This window comes from Ascaphus truei, chromosome 4 (genome assembly GCF_040206685.1).
Source record: "Ascaphus truei isolate aAscTru1 chromosome 4, aAscTru1.hap1, whole genome shotgun sequence".
Classification (NCBI taxonomy): domain Eukaryota; kingdom Metazoa; phylum Chordata; class Amphibia; order Anura; family Ascaphidae; genus Ascaphus; species Ascaphus truei.
The window spans coordinates 87,122,627-87,143,764 of record NC_134486.1 but is presented as its reverse complement, the minus strand read 5'-3'; the positions used below and the strand labels follow the sequence as shown (position 1 = coordinate 87,143,764).

Sequence of the window (21,138 nt, the reverse complement as noted above, 5' to 3'; positions counted from 1 at the left end):
AGAACAATGTGTCAAAATGTTGCATGCACTGACGTACTGTCACACGGTGACCCGTGCCTTTTGTAGCCACAACGCACCACTAGAAAATTCAATGAGACAAAAAGATGGAGGCATGGCACAGTGCAGCCAGTTCTTCACCTGCACCTTAAAATGTACTCAAACACTCTTAAAATAAAATTTTAAAAATCATAGGTTTTTGTATTTGTTAGCCGAGGCTCAGGCTCTGCTCCCGGTAGTGCTCATTGCTAAATAAATGGTAACAATTTTAGAAAATCAATTTGAAGAAAAGTGACTAGCTACCTCATAAATTATACACGGCATAAGATTAAATACAGAACATAACCTGCAATTCCTTTCTTGCAGGGAGAAATGGTTCTTAATTAACTTTTCTTTAATGTCTATGACATTCCTAAATATGTAGAATTTGTAAATAGTCTACCAATGCCTGCTTCTACTTCCTCTGATCTGATTAAGATGTGTCCCTCTTGGGAAAAAATAAATACAAAATTATATATACACGATCAAAAATGGTCCACAATATTATCTGGAGCTACTGAAGATCTTAAATCTAATATGGGGAAGGTTTAGACGTAGCGACAGAGGAATTAACAGATTTTGAAGTAAAGTGAGATTCTGAGAACAAATACAACACAGGAAATAAGTCATATTTCCACATTTAGGCAACACAATGCTTCTCTTTAATTCAGAATAGCTATTAATAGAACACTAATAGCAATAATAGAACACTTCAACCCCCTCGCTCCACCCCACCAAAAAAACACTGCAGTCTGAAAAACAATTAACAGTACTTTGATCCACAATTGTGTGCAATATTACACAAAACAACAGTACTGTAACGTGTTTCTCAGTAGCATGTGTCTTTTTTTTCTTTTTACCAGTGGTCTGATTGAAAATGTTTAAAGAACACCCAATATAAAGATATTGCTTTCTCGTAATCCACTATACCATGAAAGCTCCAACAACTGTACAATTAGCCGTGTAAATTGACGGTCATTGAAGCACATTTCAGGTAAACAAAGCATTCGTAAAGATGCTGCAAAAATCCGCAACAATACACGTACACACCAGTTTAGATGCTCGGTGTCTGGGAAATACCTGCATATCCTTAAAGCCAAGCTCATGGAGGGTCTTTTCATCATAATCAGTTGTAAGCTCATGACCAGATGAAATCATTCTGACTGGTCCCATTAGACCACCTTGAAAAAAAGGATACATAGTACAGTACAGTACAACACAGTACTTCGGTGTATGCAACATGGCTTGCATACAGTATATACACCGATTTTCAGGGTAATACAGGTACATGACTTCTTGAGCTAATAGGATCCTTAATTTTTAAATATCGATGCTGCAGGTATGCATCAAATCAACTGTCTAGTCAAATGGTCCCAATATTCAACTCCAGCTCAAATCACAGAGCCATCAGTGCTTGAAATCTGGACAGCCACAAAGTGATACTTTCCACTCCATTTTTAGCGCAAGCAAAAAAGAAAAATCTATTTAAGGCCAAACAAGGATTAAAATAATTATTTTTAAGTTGCCTCTTCATTGTGTGTTGAAAAGCCATTACTCAAAGACTTGAATGTCTTGCTGGTCACCGACTACACGTCATTTCTTGCATCAAATCCTTTCTGCTGTGCCTCGTCCCTCAGTGACATTTGTCATTCAAGTTAATAACTCAGAAACCTTAATACTGTACCTTCTATTATAAAAACACTTTCAAATGTTACGACAACTTTATACCTCTACTTAAATTGAAAACACAGCATGGACAGAAGGTTTGATGTTAATTCTTTTAACAATCCAAAAACTAAGCAGAAAAACCTTTTTATGCAATTATTCATCTTTATAACATTACTCCTTATGCTTTATATGGCGGTTTTCCTTTTGACATTTAATGGTAGAATTCTGAATATACCAACGTATGTGCGTTAGTGTTTGAGAATGAAACACAATGTTCTCTAAAACTCATGGGTTTGAGACGTATGTGATCAAATGTTTATTGTAAGATGTCTAAATAAATAAATATATATACAGGCATACCCCGCTTTAAGTACACTCACTTTAAGTACACTCGCGAGTAAGTACATATCGCCCAATAGGCAAACGGCAGCTCACGCATGCGCCTGTCATCACGTCCTGAACAGCAATACCGGCTCCGTACCTGTACCGAAGCTGTGCGCAAGCAGGAAGACTATAGAGCCTGTTACAAATGCGTTATTTACATAAGTTATGCACGTATATAACGATTGCACGTATATACATGCATCGATAAGTGGGAAAAGGTAGTGCTTCACTTTAAGTACATTTTCGCTTTACATACATGCTCCGGTCCCATTGCGTATGTTAATGCGGGGTATGCCTGTATATATATATATATATATATATATATATATATATATATATATATATATATTCAAAAATAGACGATACCGTTCTGTGGCTAACGAAATGGTTTTATTTGTGCAAGCTTTCGAGATACACTGATCTCTTCTTCCGGCGGTATTACAATAGATAAAGCAAGAAAGGTTTAACTTAAAAACTGTACATCTTGGAAAGTTACCTGTGACTGAAACCTATCCCTCCCCCCTGTGCTGTATGCGATTTATGACTTGAGGTGTTATATGTTCCCTGAATGTTAGTGATGTAACAATGTGTGTGTGTATGTATGTAAATATAAATTTATAAAGCGCCCACAGTGTATACAGCGCTTTACAAAAGGTGTGTGTGGAGTGGGAGTGTATACCAATGGTGTGGATGGGTGTAGAAATGTAAGAGGGTGTTGCAATACTACAAGTGGTGTGTGGATACTATGTGGTCCCTATTGGTATATAGGGATGGAATTACATTGTGTATTTGTATGTGTAAGAGACAGCTGTGTGTGCATTCATATAGCGCAGTATGTGTAGACACGGCCTTTAGCACTCATGGGAAGAGTTCTCGTGTCAGTAGTGACTCATGAAACTGCGGTCACGGTTTAGGCCACCGCTAAGTTTCCTGAATAGTTATGCAACCGTCATGCAACACCACCAGAAGAAGAGATCAGTGTATCTTGAAAGCTCGCACAAATAAAAGCAATTCGTTAGCCACAGAACGGTATTGTCCATTAGTTTTTGATTATTAAGCTCGGCTAACACGGAACCTACCTCTCTCTGTGTGTGTGTGTGTGTGTGTGTGTCAAGTGTTGTTATCTGCACTTATATAGATATTCTGCAACATAAATACCTTCTTCCTCAGTTTTATCTCCAATATTTCTATTTTATATAAAAATGGAAGTTTAAAGCACGTCTCACTATGAAAGAATGTGGAATCAGGTTAAGTTAAATCACTGATCAAAGTAACACTCACTCTCGTTTTTTGGCTTTTGTTTAATAAATTAAAGCAGTTGTTCAGTTTCATGAGTTAAATTTACCATCCAATACCATTCCTTACTTTGTGTATTACTGTACGATTACCTAAACATGGAGTGGCACATATACATGTAGCATAACGTTTGTGTGAACAAAATGTAATTTATTTTTATTTTTTTAAAAGGCATATAATAATGTGTCTCCTAAACTTCTCTTCACATTATCTCTCTAACTTTTAGAACAGTCCCACAAAGTATATAAAAACTTGTTGATATCAAAAGGTTTTTAGTTCAGTGCAATAATTATAAATCTTATTCTATAAATCAGAATATGTTGCTTTACTTTTATACACCTAAAAGCTACTGTACAGGTGATCCTCGCTATCCGTCAGTTTTTTTTTACGACGAACACGTTGGCCGACGGATCACAATGCATTACACGGAATGCATTATCCGACATCGGAACGGATTATCTGACAGATCACATTGCATTCCGCGAAACACATTATCCAACGATGGAACAGATTATCCACTGCACATTAACATGGGATTCGCATTCTACCGTTTTTACTATCCGTCGGCAGTTAGCGAAACGGATTCCATCGGATAACTGAAGACCGCCTGTAATAGCTGTAATTTCTGAAAAATTTGACTTTTCTTACCAGGAAAATCTCCTTTCCGACTGCTTTGTCCAAACTCCTGGAGCTGTGCCTGTTGGTTTAACTGGTCCTTCTGCAAGTTCTCGTACCAATGGGTCACCTCTGCCCTTAGGTCAGCTACCTGATCACTTGGATACATTTCAATAGTCATCTAAAATATAAAACAAACATTTGTCAATATTGTAGTGCCGCACAAAAATAATGGTTCTCTTGTGAGTCTGACAGTTGCACTCACCTTATCAGGAAGCCCGGATGGCTGGCATACAATTCTTAGTGGTAATGACTGCTTGTCATTAAGTGCTTTCAAATGACTGCTGATTCCAGTGCCTTCGATTTGCCACTGTCTTAAATGATATGCAAACCTAAAAAAGCCATAAAAAAGGCAACTAGAGCTTGGTCTTAACACAAATATTATTTCTTGACAGGATATACTCTAGCTCTTTGCAATTGGATTAAAGTTGCTCATCCCACATTACAAAAGCACAACAAAATGCACTTAAGTTATGTTCCTATTCTTGCAGAAGCCAGAGTTCCAGTGTTTCCTTTTTCTGATCTAACTCAGTGGTGACCAGCCTAAAATATGGCTGATACATACTCCAAGTGGCCACAATTTACAAAGCTGTGAAATGCAGCAAGCTTAAGCTTATAGGGGACCATGTTAAATGGTTTTGAAGCAAATGCTCTGGTAATATAATATACTTTTGAGAAGTCACCATAAATGTAACTTGTTACTTACACATGCATTCTGTAGTTGTCATGATAATAATGTAATTAAAATATAAAGAAACTAATGCACATTTACAAAAAGAATGTACAAAATGAATACAAAATGTAAAAAAACAAAAAAACATTGGCAGACACTAATCCAGACTGTTACACAGTGCAAGGGATGAGGATCACAGCTTAGAGTTCATTTAAACAGCATTACAGCAATAATGTTCAGTGTGCCAAAGTCACAAAGCCACTAATAGCCAATTAGCTGATGCGGCCCACACATGCTGCCACTGTTTTTCCAGATTGTGGGCAATCAATGTTCAAATTTAAACCCAATGTATTTAAGACAAAGAGAGGCTCATGCCAATTCCTCATATAGTTAAGTCCTAATTTATTAAAAGTTCAAGATGAATTAATTTCATATAAAATACGCCAAAGGCAAATATTCCATGAAAGGATTACACAGTAAAGATGAATGTGAAGATAAAGGAAGTTGGACTCTATGGTGAATGGAAATGAAACATTGCTTACCTTCTCCTGAAAGCTTCAAGATGTGTTTTTAGCATCAGAAGTCCCCTTTCAATTATAGTGAGGCTTGACTGGGAGTCCTGCTCAAGATTACTAGAAGCGATCATGAGGCTCTCCATACATTTACTAATAAACTCATGCTCTTTCTCCAGGCCTGTTTTACCTGAAAAATCCAGCATCAGAGACAATGAGCCATTTATATTTTAGATACTGCATTATTTGCAAAATGTGACTACTAAACGTAATACTTCTACTAAATATAAGAAGGGGGTTGGAAGAGCGGCACACCGTTGTTAATAGAAAATATATATCAGTGTTTCCCTCCCTGGTGCTCAACCTCTGCTGATCCCGGCGTCTCAAAGCTGGATCCAAGTGGACATGAAGAAATTTAAGTGGAAGCACACAGGAGCCTTTCTGTAAGTTAACTTACTCTGTATTTAAAGCATCAGAGCAGGTACCACTTACATTTCTTTACTTCTACTAAGTAACTGCAACTTAAGGATACTAAAATGATATATTTCCCCAACAATAATTGACATAAATGATTGTGAAATTAATACATTTTGGTAGTAGGTGCAAAAAAATTAAGTCTTACCGTTAATATAATACGAGTTGATATACTGGATAGCGGCTCGACTGACATCTCCAGTGTGTGCTCTTAAAGCAATGCCCCAAAACTGATCCATGCCACACAACTAGAATAAAAAATATATACATGTACTTTCCTCTTAGTAACTTGATCTTACTGCTAAACGAGCGGTTCCGCCTAGGTTTCTGTTGTTATAGATTGGAAGCATGCTGAATCGCGTTAATTTCAGTTTTGTGGACCCCCTGCTCATCCACATACTTACCTTTGTTGGTGCTGCCGGGAACATTCCGTGGCTGGGTGAACAATATAGAGGCTTAAATCTCCCGCTGCACGGGAGCCAATAGGAAGCCGCATCATCCATCGCTGTTTTCTATTGGCCCGCGTGACATGGAGGATTTAAGCCTCCATGGACCACAGGCAACAGTGGACTTGGTAATTGTATCAGGAAGCAGGGGGTCCCTAGATGTGACATTAACACAGTTTAGCTTTAGAGACCCCCTGCTTCTCATCTTGGGGGGGGGGGGGATGTTTTTTTCTTTAAATGGAATGCTGCTGTGAGATTCCAAAAAGCCTATTGCTATGTCTGTAGACCTGGATTTGCTCCTCCCACAAGAACACTCAATGGAACTGCTAACTGAAATGGATTTCAAAACTAATATAAATCTTCTATTCCCCTCTTAAAAGCAAACCTTTACCTCTGAATTTGAACCACCGTCGTAAGCACAAGTTGCCAGGCGGGCAAGGTTGCACAAGTGCTGAAAAAGGTTCAAACCAGTCATGCTAATCGTTTCAGGCTTTAGCTGTGGCATCTAGAACATAAAACATCAATCCGTTAAAAGGACAATACATTTGACTTTGCTGATGTTGATAACTTGCGTAATAAAAAATTAAAAAAGAACGTTTGAATTTACCTTTTCCAAGAAAAGATGCTTGTAAGTTTCCATTCCCATGGCATGCTGATCTTTGCTACGAACCTGATTTAAGAACCAATGCAGTGCGTCGTCATAGCACTCGGAATCTTCCACCAGGCAGTGCCACAAAATGTCCACCTGCTCTAAGCTCAGCCCTGCACAGATCAACAAACCTTTAGCATGAAGTAAAACCCGTACATGTACTAGAAAAAGGCAGTGCCAGTTTAATGGCTACCAGATTATTTTCCTTTACAGTCATGAAACCATATGCATTTAATTAAATGAATGGCATCGGTTTGTTTTCCCTGTTTGTTACTGGACCATTATCAGCAACATCTAAAAAATGCTCCTTTAAACATGCTTTATTTCCCAGTGTAATACCAATGTTAAATTACTACAGGTCTGTCTTTGAATACTGCCAACATTGATATTTCATGTTGTGTATTAACCAGGTCTCCTAAATATGGGTATATCGGGATAGAACAATTCATGCATTTCCTAACAATCTACAACACTCAAAAATCCATATACTGTACTAGCTACAGATGAAATGCAGAACCTTTACATAAATACAGGTTGTAAGTTATACAATATCTGAGAAACTCAGCAAGTTCTGAGCTTGTATTGCGAATTACCCCAAACTGGCCTAGTGACAAATAAAAAATACTTGCCATATATTTTTTTATTTAAATTTAAACACATTGTAGGCGCACACGCAATTGGAAGATATAAAAGGAAATAAAAACGTAGGAATTAAATCCCATACAGATACAGAATGAGAAGTACAGCAATATAATATTACGGAATACATACGGAAATGATCTGGGGATCCCAACGTGGAAAAGACACAAGTTAAAAACTGAAGACGAACTTGAACCTCTGCACTGTGGCTGTACCTGCATCAAAAAATAGTAACCACGCGAGTGATAAACTGGACACACGCATTTCCACCAAAGCCGAGAATATTCCCAGATTTGTCATTTAACATGAAACAGTTTAAGCCGTTAGCCATTTTCATGCCACAGGTGCTTAAGGATGCAGGATACCTTTTAGGCACCCCTGACAGGAAAAGGGGTACGTTTCACAGATAAGGCAGATACTTTTGTAATATAAACAAACACACCAAGCTTTGAGATAGAATTTCTTCAATTAAACATAGCAAATCAATGCATCACCTCAGCACACACTACCTTGAAATTGGCTGCTTAGCCCTCTTATCACCTAGGAGAGGGCCCTTTGGAGAACATCTATTTTATTCTGGCCTCAAATGGTTTGGTTTACGTATTTCTGTGAACCCAAAGCTTTATAACTACGAGTTTCCAAAATATACTTACAAAGCATGCTTGTGCCGTCCATCTCGGATAGACTGAATGTAGTGTACCAAGTTATCAAAGAAAAGTTTCATCATATTCAGTTCCTTTTCTGCCCACCTAGAAGAATTAGACGACAACAATTGCTTTTTTTTTCAGGAGCAAATGCAGTCAGCATAATGAATCCCTGATAAACCGTTCTGCTATGTTTTGCAGGACCTCCTGGGTAGACAGGCTATTGTAAAGAGGACACATTTCTGGGAGGCTCAGCCCCCGACTTGCCTTGCGCGAGTTTGCAATATAGGCTATTTTATTTAAAAATATTTCAACCCTCCTGCAGCAATCTTACTCCTGTACATGATGGGGCCTTCTCAGACTTTGACATAAGCAAGCACACCTTTTAAAGCAGCAATCTCACCTATTTTACATACATATACAGTATTATTTTCAAATCAAAGGAAAACAGAGAAGCAGACTCTTTTGGCATTCTGCACTCAGAATATCCCATTGGCAGCGTGTGAAAAGACCAAATATAAAGATATAAACTAGTCTAATATGAAGGTAGCCTAATATGAAACATGTGAATTAATTAATGTCGGATAGGAGCTACCTGCAGGCCCATCCCTAGGCAATAAGGCACTGCCTAGGGGAGGCAGCTCTCAGGGGGCGGCAAGAGGGATGGGGAGTAACAGCGGCTTTCCTTGTTTTCATTATTTTTTTTAATAATTACATTCAGTATTTAAGCAGGGAGTCTCCGGAACTGAACAGCATTCATTTCATCTCCAGGAACCCCCTGCTTCCTGAGATACATAAGGGGGTGCAGGTATCTCCTGCTCAGGTTTAAAGCCCCCGGTCACGTGGGCCAATAGGAAGCCGCCTATGATATCACGGCTTCCTATTGGCCCATGTGATGGGACATCTAAAACCTGAGCAGGAGATACCGACACCTCCTAATGAGGCAAGTATCTCAGGAAGCAGGGGGTCCTCGTACATAGTTAAAAATGGGGGGAGGGAGGAAAGATCATGATAGAACCATTACTTTAGAGCAATCTATAGGCTAGGGTGAAACACCTGAATATAAGATGTCCAAATATAGCAGTACATTGATATAATATTGGGATATGCAAGAGGAAGGAATTGCCACTGCAATTACAATTAGCACAAAAAAGGTCTGGTTGTGAAATTATTAGAAGAATATTCACATCAATTGTATTCAGTAAGTTATACAAATAGAACAATAGCAATATAATGTAACAAATTATATATGTGGAACCTGTAAAAAATTATCGCTATAGTGAATATACATAACAAAAGGATAGTTCACAATGAAGCATGCACTTAAAAGAATAATGCAGAAGACACTTTTTTTTATATCAACATACATTGTTATCCAATGAGTATCATAGCTGCTTCCAAACTGCTGAAAGGTGCCGAATAACTTGGGCAGAAGTCGGAGTGATACAACCACTGACCTGAAAGAGGAAAACATATCAGCAACATAAATAACTTATTAAAACAATGCAGAACAGTAAGAAGCTACATTGGACTCGGGTAATTGTGTTGGGGGTAAATTCATGGGACCCAAGATTAAAATCAATGCAGTGTTGTTTTGTTTCCCAATTATGAGCCATATGTATGCACTATGCAATCAATTCTGCTTATTTTTTATTTATTTGTATTTATTGGATCCAGATACAAACAGGGAGATGTTCTTCAGTGATTTACCATTTGAGGCAATTAAAACAAATGGAATTACAATAAAACCTGTGTACAGCAGGTAAAAAATACCACTGGTGAGCACATTTACATGTCCCAGACAAGTCTGCAACCCTGCCTTTCCCACATTATCTCTTAGCATACACTGCAGTCAGGGATTCTAAGTAATGACATGCCAATGAGCACTATAAGTGTGTCACTTTCGGCTTCTTATCTATTTTAACATGGACCCGTATAATCAGGGCTCGACAAATGCACTCGCCCACTTGCCCGGGGCAAGTGCATTTTAGCCGCAGGCGAGGCAGCGGTGCTCTGATCTCTATTCTCCCTCTACTGCAGTCAGAGACTTTCTATTTTTTCAATGGGCTGATTTCTAGGAAGTGTAGACACTGTCTACATTTGGGTCACAGCTCGGTGTCCTACTGCGCATGGGCACACTAAGAGAATCATGGGAGTTGTCGTTTTTATACACTTCAGTACAGATAAAGGGTCACATACTGCAGGGGAGCGCAATCTTTTATCCCTGCACCCCCCCTGCCGGCTGTTCCCCTTTCTCTGCCCCCCCCTCTTACCTTTGCTCCGGCGTGGAGGTCATGACGTCACATTGCCGTGGCGACGCGTCTCCAGGAGCAAGGTAAGTGCAGTTTACAGAGGCCTTCGCCACTTCCCCCACACTTAATTTAAGTGCCTTTGGGAAGCGCTCGGGGCCTCTGTAAACCCCGCGCCCCCTTAGACAATCTCGCGCCCTCCAGTTTGCGCACCGCTGACATACTGTGTAGATTAGAAACAAGACAGACAGGGCTGGGGCAGCACAGGCAGGGCTGCTGGTTTTGTCTTTGAAATTATTTATTTTCCAACTTAATAACAAGTGCACCCCCTGCTCCCCACACAGAGCATGAAAAATCTTGCGCCCCCCACTTTGCGCACCCCTGGAGTAGATGACACATTTAACTGGGACAATGTACTGGGAAATACTAAAAAGGTGTTACGGTGGTACTGGCTCTTCTAAACACGTGCATGTTTATAAATTATCTTTACCTCATAATTATGCAATTGTTTTCAATGTTTATTTAATGTTACGGACTATAGGCCGTATGTTGACAACTAGAACATCTGTATTTCTAAGTCCTGCTAGATTCCCAAACGAGGCAAAGCCAGGTTTAAGTTGCTCATCTGGGTGTTTATGAAGGACAGAATGTACATACCATGTACATGGCCATCTTAAATGTGACCATTGGAAAACAACAAAATGTATAGTGTGGTAATCAAGCTAAACGATTATATAAAAGTATGTAAAACTAACACTATTCTAAAAACGTTTGGCATTGCGGGGGGGGGGGGAGAAAGTCAATTTAAAAATGAAGTAAATTACCTATTATTGGCAAGGTTTTCCAAGCAGCCTTCAATGAATAGCATTCTGATCTGCCTGTCAGTAAACCAACAAACAAGGGAGCACAGCAGCTTTTCTGCTTCATTTATTAGGCCTTCAGATAGGTGAATCTGCAGCAGCAAGAAAATGATAGTTACACATTCTGCTCTTCATTTGTTTGGCCTTTGAAGATTTGCATTTTTATTTTTAGACCAACTTACCGCATCGTCATCCTGAACCAGGTCCCAGAGCAGAGTGTTCCCTTTCTTACAAACATTATCCAGGTTTATGTCAACCACTGCATTGCTGTTGTACTGATGTTTGTGAACCGAAGGACCTGCAGAATACAAATACACTTTACACATTGTGTGTGAAACTTAAGAATTTAAAGAGAAATTATTGTCAAGTTGTGATGAGGAGAAGCCTGTTACACACTGTGATTCTGAAAGCTGGATTTGTGTGTATAAAATAAATGTCATAAGCAACTCTTGTAGCTTATTTTGCACACGTAAAAACAAAAACATACATTTTAGGAGCATGGTATGTATTTGGAAGTGCCTCCTCAACAAATGGCACATCCTTTTCAACACTTAAACGAGAACATGTTATGTAACAAATCTAAGATTCTCATTAAACACATGTAACCATGTTTATAAAAACCTATTTGGCTACTTTTATTTTTTGGACATGAAACCCTTTTTTCTTCTTTGTGAATGCGGAAGGGTTTGTTTAAACAAGCATTTCCTCTACCCTTACCCCCGCTGCCCTTGTTACAGAGCCAATAAAGATATGGGAGGGGGAGTAGAACGGGTGCTTGCCTGTACAAACTCTTTTTGAACACAGAGACAACACACAAAAGGAAAAAGACAGGTGAAATCAAAGCCCTCCCATAATATTAGCCCACCATGTTTACAAACTAACGTCAAAAAATATTTGAGATTACATATAGGTCTCAGTTAAGTCATGTATCTCCCCGATTTAACCCTTAAACAGATCACTGCAATTAGTACATGGTGGGACTGAAAGAATGAATGATGAGTTTCCTTGCCTTGACTCAAATGTTCATGGTAAATAGAAGCCAGATTGGGGAGGTGCTGCTGGAGGTGAGAGGTCAGCTCAGCGTGTGAATTGATCTGCACCAGTTCCTCTTCGCAGCCAGATTCTTCACCGTCAAAGTCAGCCATGTTTTTCTCTGATTTTGCACTAACTTGTGAGCTACTACAGCTGACATCGTCTGCGCTCAACATGTCGTCCACCATGTGCCTGAAAGAGTTACAAAGTTATTGATGCCAGCAGTACTCACATTTCCAAGATTATGGACGATGAAGTAAGCTTTGCATGGTTTGGTGCAGACCGTTATTATGCAGTAAAAAAACTTTCTGCACCAGCTAATGCAGGAGCTGCTTACGTCATCCCCTCTGAAGGTCACATGAGCACCAGGTACCAAACATCCAGAAATATCCGGCAGCAGTTAGCACTCAATCACACATTACTTACATTATGGACATAACAGTTTAGAGCTTCATGCCAAACAACAACAAAACTCTGACAGTGTCTACAAGCTTGTGATCACTGCAACAACCTCTCTAGGGAAACAAAGTAAGGCAGCAAACAGAATTTGCATCAGTACCTGCAAAAAGGGCAGCGTAATAACCCTGCCACAAATGTTAGCTGATTCCGTAATAAAGCAGTAACCTATGTTCAGAATATGAACTCAAACTGAACATGCTATTGTATAAATCAATAGTAAAAGCAAATAAGTAGGATTATTATATTATTAGAAAACAATTTAACCGAAGACCCAAAAAGCATGATCACTACAGCTGCACATAGCAACAAAAACCTACACAAAGCAGTACAGGAGGGAGTAATGTCCTGCAATGTATTACATGGAGTATTCCTTACAAAGGATTCAATGCCTCTTAAAGTAAACATTTTAACGCCTTTCCTTCCTTTAATTCAGGGGTAGCCAACTCCAGTCCTCAAGAGCTACCAACAGGTCAGGTTCTCAGGATATCCCTGCTTGAGCACAGATAGTTCAGTCAAAGACTGAGCCACCTGTGCTGAAGCAGGAGATATCCTGAAAACCTGACCTGCTGGTGGCTCGAGGACTGGAGTTGACTACCCCTGATTTAAATCACGAATACATCTGTATTTTCTTCAGGTCTCAAATCATTCTAATCTTATTTGGTACGTCTTGTTTTTTCGCCTTAATTCTTTGGCTAACGATGGTAGCATAATTCGTTTACAAAAGAAGAAAAGTGTGAAAGATTACCTAAAAATGATTAAAAAACGCTCCAACGCATTTGGTTACCCATAAAGACGTTCCAAGGTGTTAATTAAAAAAAAACAAAAAAAAAAACTTATATTTGACATCGTAAAAGATTAAATAATCACCTATATTTAGCATATTACCCTTGCTACTGCCATTAGTTCCCTTTGGACAAAAAGCAGACTTGCCAGTTTAAGAGAAAAATATTTGCGGTTCTTGAAAAAATACTATGTGCATTGTACACCAACTACATATACGTTACAATGTGCAACAAAACCATTGCATGAAACATTCTGTCCTCCCACCCCAGAACTTGAAAGCATCATTAAGGAGGTAGATGCATCACAGAGAGAAAGGCACAAAACAAATGCATGTGGTCACTTAGTAAAGGAACGGTCAGCTAAACATATTCTTGCAAAGTAGAAGTGGCAGCTCACCAACATTGAGATTTAGAACCCAATAAACATTCTTTAGTCATACTAAAATAAAATATGTTTATCTAATTACAGATTTGTGATCTGTGGTACTGACTGTAGGTTGTCATGTAAGCTGTATTATTGTACGTAAACCTTACGGATGGGGGAATGTCATAAACTAAGATTTCTTGTAATACAATTGCACAGTAATCTCCATCTTCTATACAAGAACTGCCTTTCTTGAGTATCAGAGTGCTTACCCCTCGTGGTGATGGTGGTGGTGATGGTGGTGGTGATGATGATGGTGGTGATGCTGAGGTCCGATAAACCGTCTGCAGTTGAAGAGCTCATTTCCGATGGCTTCTCCAAGGAAGTCTCCAGTACGTGCAATACAAGAGTCGTGAGAGCCTTGCAGGTGGCCGGCACTCATCTCCCCTGTGATATCGTGATCAGGCTCTTCTGGGTGGGAGCAGGCATCCAAGATGCGGATGCGACCATCACTTGGTTGAACAGACTCCGAGTTAAAAACCAGGTCCTTGCCATTTCCATTGCTTGCTGTGCCCCTCTCCACTGGCCCCTGTGACTCCCCCAAACAAATGCCGGCTTGGGCCTCCAAGTTTCTCTTCTGCAGTTCAGCAGTCCTGTTTTTCGAGGGGTTGTGGGAACGCTCGTCCTCCTCATCCTCTTCTTTTAGGGCTTCCATATCGGCGATGTCCTCTGAGTGCACTTCGCTGCCTGGGCTCCCAGCAGACTGACTCGCATGGCTGGAGTTCACTTCATTGCTCGACCCATCACTGTGGCCGCTGCTGCTCCCGGGTCCACTGCTTGCATCCTCGCCGCTGTTAGCCGTTTCATCTGAACTCCCTTGCATGGACTCCTGGGAAAAGGGGAAAGAACGGATTTTAATTGTGAAGAAAAAGTGTGAAATAAAACCGTGGATAAGCCACCAGCAAACTCAAAACGTGACAAACATTTCAATGGTGCCCAAAGAACAAGACAAATCCTAGAGCCTGAGAGAAAAGCCCATGCCTTGTAATATAACATTGCCAACATAGTGATTTTAAGCCCTTCATACACATTGTTTTAATAAGCCTATCGATCTGTTGCAGGTTGCGATACCTTTTAGGGGACCAACATTAGAGTTCTTCATAGATTAAATTGTAGTGCAGTAGAACTTTGACCTACTTTAAATAAGCATTAATGTAACATACATAATCTGATAAGTTATTTTGGATTTGCCAAATATTTGTAATTTATCGTCAAACATAGTAAACTGATCCATCATCCACAACAAGACCTTTTCATTTCACCCCGATCCTCCAATAGCACCTTCTATAAACGGTGCAGATCTCCTGGAAGCTCTTCTAGGATAATCTCCTGGTACTTCAAGAGTGTTTCGTAGGCTGCGGCCATGGTGAACGCTGGAGAGGGCGCAAGCATTCACTCGGCTTCTCCCCGCCGGCTGCAGCAGGAGAGATCTGTGTCCTGCATGCAGAGGAGATGGGGAGGCGTGTCGGGGGGCATGGCTGTGACATCACGGAGCTGGTTTGTCCTTTGGGTGAACCGCTTATGTGACCAGCCGGCATGTGTGAAAACAGATTTTTCTGTTCCCTCCTGCATCGCGAGCGGCAGCGCCTCTGCTCCCATGCGCGTTGGCGCACTCTATAGACAGCCTCATAGAGGCACATCTATGTGATCGCGCCGCGCGTGCCCTCCTGTGCGATCACCATGGCCGCAGCCTAATGCACTTTAGTGCTACAAATGGTACACATCCCTCACCTGCTATTACCAAGTACCCATAGTCAATACAGCCATAAAGCAAAGAACTAATAAGGGACTGTGTACCTCTGTATCTGATAAGCGCTGCTGCACATGCTTGGATCTGCTCATTATTTGTTCATCCATTTCGATGTCACTTCCTCCACTGTGATGAGTGTCACTGTTGTCACTGCTCTGAGGACTAGCTGCTGGGGATCCTAAAATCAAAAGCAATTTCTGCATTTTATTCCTGTCATAGATTATATGTATACATCCCACTAATGGTTGAAGAATTGTGTTAATAATCATTAAAGCAGCCGCCATTTACACATCTCCCCCTCGCTCTCATAAAACAGAACATACAATATAGAACTCAAGACCACATAATCTCCCCTTACATACTTACAGTACAGAGGAAAAACACACCAATGGAATAATTGGCCGGTTATCAGCTGTTGTGTGTTAGAAGAAGGTGATAGGGAATGGTGAATATGTTCAATTAAAACACCCCCCACCCCCACTTTTTTTTTTGTTTTGTTTATAGAAGTAGAGGGCGCATTGGGGCTTGGAAATAGACATCAACACTTTGTATTACCACACAGCCATATGACCTATTTCTGTGGAGAGGATTCTCCTTGTTTTATTTCATTTAGCACTCGAGGGGCTCGTTTTGCTAGAGATGCTCTTAGAACACCTTGAAGACTAAATGAATTAAAGGCTGAAAATAAAACAAATCATGTGAAATGCAACTGGAGAATATCTGTGCTTACCTTTCTTATTCCCCATTGGTAAATTAGTATTCAGTAAAGATGCAAAGGAGCTCTGCTTAGAAAGTTGAGCTTTAGCAGCTAGTGCATTGTTCCAGAGAGCTTTAATCAGCATTGATGCCAAATACAAAGTCTATGAACACAAGAGAGAACAATGCCCTATTGAAAGCTAGTGTTTGAAGATTGATAGGTTTATTTCAATTCTCCCCATCAGTAATATGTGTCAGGATCCCAAAGGTCTATGTAAACTTGTATATTAAAATGAGCACCTTTGCACCAGAGTTCTCTATGCTCTCAATACCGCACAAACAGAGTTACTAATCAAATAAACTACTATTGAGGGGATAAATAACCCCGCCAAGAATCAGAAAACAGTGTATAGTAAATACTGTATCCACAATTTGGCTTACCCATAAATACCCAATATAGGGCAAATGTAATAGTTGATCTACAATTACGCTTTGGCCAAACCTAGAACCCAACATTAACCTCTACTGATGTTCTTAATCGTTATAATGGTATCCTAACGATGCAAAAAAAAATTGTTTTTGTATGCATTTCCAGATTTATACCCCATGCTTGTACTATTTACGAACTAGTGATCAAAGGATTATTTCTAAACAGCGTGAACATCCATTGTAATGATACATGCATTACTGGTCTAGTGCTTTACCTGCTCTGTGTGAGCGCTGGGATGAAGGCCTGACACAAGGTTGAGCAGATGTCTCAGAGGGACAGGATCCAAGTTTTTGATCAACGAAGGAAACAAGTCATGTATGTAGCGGCTACAATGCTTTAACTATGCAATAAAATAAAGTACGGTGTGTTAGCAAAGTGGCACGAATACTGCCTGCATCCAAAATACAGAATATCTTTCCATTGGGTATTTGTTGTGTGGTTGAATAAATAAATCTACCTTGATCCAATATTGATTCTCTCAATTTACTCACCTAACAGAGGGCTCTGGAACATTTATCTGAAAAGCACCGAAGGGGTTTGTGATGCCTTTTTTTACACTGTCCTTCTGTAACTGCTGTGGTTAATGTTAAAAGTAGTTTCCTAATGAGAACTAATGATTGAAGAGTAGAGCAAAGGAGCACTGCTACCAGAAGTAATCCTGAAGGAACAAATATCACGGGCAAACTCCAAAAATAAAACTGAGGGTGTTTAATGAATAAGCTCACAGGGAAATGAACATAGCCATTGTTGCACATAGTGGAACTACTATCCATCAATGGTTTTCTGGACTTCAAGACACCCCCAAGGGCAGGTAATGGGCAATAGCCCTTATACTGCCTCTAACCCTGTATTGAGGAAGCTTATATCTTAAGAGGGGTGTGCATTTTTGACCACATCTGCGGTAGTCTGGCTGACTGACCGCTAGGTCTTTATTTTGCCCCCCCTTAAATTTGTATTACCTATATGACCTTATGGATAAATCACAGTGTTCCTATCTCCAATCATTTCCTCAATACTATGATGATTTTGCAACAGTGTACACACTGATATTGAGCGTCATTCTCCACACTACTCCTAATGAGAACTGCATGTGTACAACCGGGATAAGTCCAAAATAAGCTGCTGCCAACAGACGGATTTGAAGCAAGTTACAATCTCTCTAGTTCTTATTGGATTTCATTTGATTTTAGACCGTTTGTTCTTTTCAACTAACTACATTATATTACTGTCACTATACTATGTTGAAAGGCAAAACATTTCATCAGAGATACTACGCTTCTTTCTGAGCAGCTATAAGTGTCCTAAAGAAAGCAGGAAAACGGACTTCCCATGAACCGAATTTACCAGCTTCTGATAAACTATTAGTAGGACAAAAAAGGGGACAAAATTGACATCCTAAATAAATGAAGAGATTGGGGTGTCCCCACTTCAGCTTAAAAGTTCTTCCTAAATAAAAGCATGGTTTAAAACAGAACAAGATCAGCAGGCTTGAGTTCAGCATTGCTATATAAGGCTACGCCACGTCACTGTCACTATAAGCGCAGCCTAAGTAGCTCAAAGCAGATTTGGCTACAAAGCTATGTCTATACATTTTCAAAGGAAGCAGCTGTTCAAAGCTCTCTCGCATTGCGGGCCAATAGGAAGCCGTGACGTCATCGGTGCGGATTCCTATTGGCCCATGTGACATTGGAGCTTTAAAAAGCAGAGGGATGTCGGCACCCCATTTGGAGGTCTGTATCTCTGACAGCATGAGGTGCCCGGAGCCGAAATTAACCGGGTCCAGCTCCGGAGACCCCCAGCTTCAATCAATGGCTTGGATTGTGCCTTTAAGATATCCACATTGTTTTGCAGGATGCATGTAAGCCATTTCCTAAAGTGTATTTAAGCACTACAGGATACCTGTGCTGCTGCCCAAATACAGTCTATGTGCTGAGTACTCAGCCGACCTTCTGCAGCTAGAAAATTCAGGATGACTTGACACTGCTTGATGATCTGAAAAATATCAAGCATACAGAAATAAATAGCAAATATTCACCTTAAAAGCTACTTTTCAAATCAGAGCTATAAAAAGAGCAAGCATTCCTAAATCAAAATGACTTCTGACCTACCTCAATGTGTAGGTTTGGTCCAAATATATGTTCTACGACATTGTTGCTGATAAGCCAGTCTGCAAGCTCCTTTGCTATAGATCTGGGAGGGGCAAAAACAAAAACAAACAAAAAAAACACAAAAGCTTTACAATTAAATTTCCTAGCTAAATGTTTACGCTCATTTAGGCACGGATACTGCATCACATAACTATACAAGCTATAGATATACAGATATAATCACAATCAGAAATGCAATAACAGGGAATCTTTGGTGAGATATTTTGTTTGTTTGTACTTTTCTTTTATTCTTTACTTCCCATTTGCGTACTACTTGCCATCTGCTTTCAATTTTATCTATCGAAAATCTGAATAAACAGAGTTAAATCAAGGGAGAATTAAACGTCCACATGTTTGGAGTGCAGGAATCTTTTCCTTCTTGGACAAGCTGCATTTCTTGTGTTGGGACTAAAGCAAGAACATTTGGGATACAACATAAAAATGCTCTTGTTCGACCATAAATATGTCTGAACAACATGCAGTACTATAATTGTGCATCAAAGGTCTCCCAACATAAATGCAATTAAAACGTTTTCAATATTTAAACATTGTCAATGGTTAAATAAAAAATGAATAAAATGAGTAAGTATATTCTGCACTTCACATGATACGTACAGATTTCCATAAAGGACCCAAAAAAGCACTGCATTGTCACAGACAAGTTGTGCAATAAACAATCCAATATAGGTTCACTTAAGTGATTCTGAAGTTGATCACAAACAGGTTATAGAAAAACATTTTGGATATCAACCAACATCAGTTTGCGTATTGCATCTGAAATTCATTTAGCTAAGAATCAATGTTCTTCCTTCAGAATGCGCACTAAACGTGCGCAATCAAAATGTACATTAAAAAAAAATCTTCGAATTTCACCTGAATAAGGATAATGTTCTTGTTTAAGACGTACAATAAGAAAAATCCTGATGTTAAAAATAAACAAGATATGGAATGGCCCAACCAACAGTGCGATTAGAAATGTACACTTACGTCTCGGTGTCAGAAACTAAAGATTCATTATTGCAGACATCGTTGAATGTGTGAAGTTGGTTCTATGCAAAGGAGAGGGAAAAAAACCACAATTAGACTGGGATTAAAACAAAAAAAAAAACCTTCTAACGTATAAATAATGTAAATAAATTAAACAAGTTACTTAAATTAGCTGTAGTTAAAAGTACCATTATAAATGTCATGTACTGTATGGATATATTTCATTGTGTTGCATATTGAAAATAAAATGTAAGTTACCAAAAAAAAAAAAAAGTAACATTATTAGGAGCAAATTGTACTATAATAACTTTATTCTCGTACATAAACCACGTTTCGTTGAAGCTATTATAATAGGAATAGTATACCCGACACCTTATGTGATAAGATTCCTTGCATGTGTTATCCCTGGATGCTCAGTTCATAGGATAATGTGCTTGAATTTCCAGGTATTTTAGAAGTGACGCATCTTCTTTGTCTCATGAGAGACAAAAACTACAAAGTCTACTAGAAGACACTAACTACAGCCATTTGATCAAACCTATTAAATTGATGAAAATCATGAAATTCATTAAATAATACATGGGAGCTGTTTGGAGCGGTTCTAAAAATTGATTAATAGGAATGGAACCTGATGTTTCCAATGAGATCGCCAGACATTAAAAAATCTAAAAATAAATAATAATCATTCCCAGGGGAAAGCTTTAGATCTTACCGTTATCTGACTCAGTCCAGCAAGTCGCATTGTTAGTGTGGGTGACATAAAATACTTGAAAGCCAGATCGAGGCTTTCTTTATCAAAGCACAAAGCTGTGTCCAAGGGCTCTTTCACTGTGCTCCACATTAGGTCGGCCATATTACGAGCCGCACTCTGCCGCAGCTCCTGGTCTGACAGTTTACACAAATACCTAAAGCCAAAGGAGAAATCAGAATCAGCCGCTTAACAGAGCAGCAACCTAAGGCGGCGTCCATGCTGCCGAAGACCGCGCGCAATCACAATGCCTTAAGGCAATGATCATGCCCATAGGCAGGGCGTGCAGCAGCAGGAGGGGGCGCGCTGTGCGTGAGGAATCAGTTCAATCTGATTCCTCAGCGTGACGGCCAGGTCACGTGAGCGGTTCGCATAATGAGGGCGAACCAGCTCTGTGACATCACGGGCACGCCCACAC

The 21,138-nt window shown here is 39.6% G+C and overlaps 1 protein-coding gene across 2 annotated transcripts in view; it reads right to left on the bottom strand.

The window, feature by feature from the left end:
* The window catches only part of USP34 (ubiquitin specific peptidase 34), a 162,578-nt gene that overhangs the window by 68,933 nt on the left and 72,507 nt on the right, over positions 1-21,138 (bottom strand). For both annotated transcript variants that reach the window (XM_075596167.1, XM_075596168.1), the window contains 21 exons: positions 20,685-20,877; positions 19,973-20,034; positions 18,947-19,028; positions 18,738-18,830; positions 17,053-17,178; positions 16,383-16,512; positions 15,700-15,830; positions 14,115-14,731; positions 12,215-12,429; positions 11,388-11,503; positions 11,170-11,297; positions 9,464-9,553; positions 8,106-8,201; positions 7,585-7,667; positions 6,772-6,926; positions 6,556-6,669; positions 5,867-5,966; positions 5,275-5,434; positions 4,265-4,391; positions 4,033-4,180; positions 1,117-1,217 (listed from right to left, as the gene is read on the bottom strand). In XM_075596167.1, the coding sequence (XP_075452282.1) occupies positions 1,117-1,217; positions 4,033-4,180; positions 4,265-4,391; positions 5,275-5,434; positions 5,867-5,966; positions 6,556-6,669; positions 6,772-6,926; positions 7,585-7,667; positions 8,106-8,201; positions 9,464-9,553; positions 11,170-11,297; positions 11,388-11,503; positions 12,215-12,429; positions 14,115-14,731; positions 15,700-15,830; positions 16,383-16,512; positions 17,053-17,178; positions 18,738-18,830; positions 18,947-19,028; positions 19,973-20,034; positions 20,685-20,877 (3,067 nt within the window). The remainder of the gene's footprint in view (positions 1-1,116; positions 1,218-4,032; positions 4,181-4,264; positions 4,392-5,274; positions 5,435-5,866; positions 5,967-6,555; positions 6,670-6,771; positions 6,927-7,584; positions 7,668-8,105; positions 8,202-9,463; positions 9,554-11,169; positions 11,298-11,387; positions 11,504-12,214; positions 12,430-14,114; positions 14,732-15,699; positions 15,831-16,382; positions 16,513-17,052; positions 17,179-18,737; positions 18,831-18,946; positions 19,029-19,972; positions 20,035-20,684; positions 20,878-21,138) is intronic.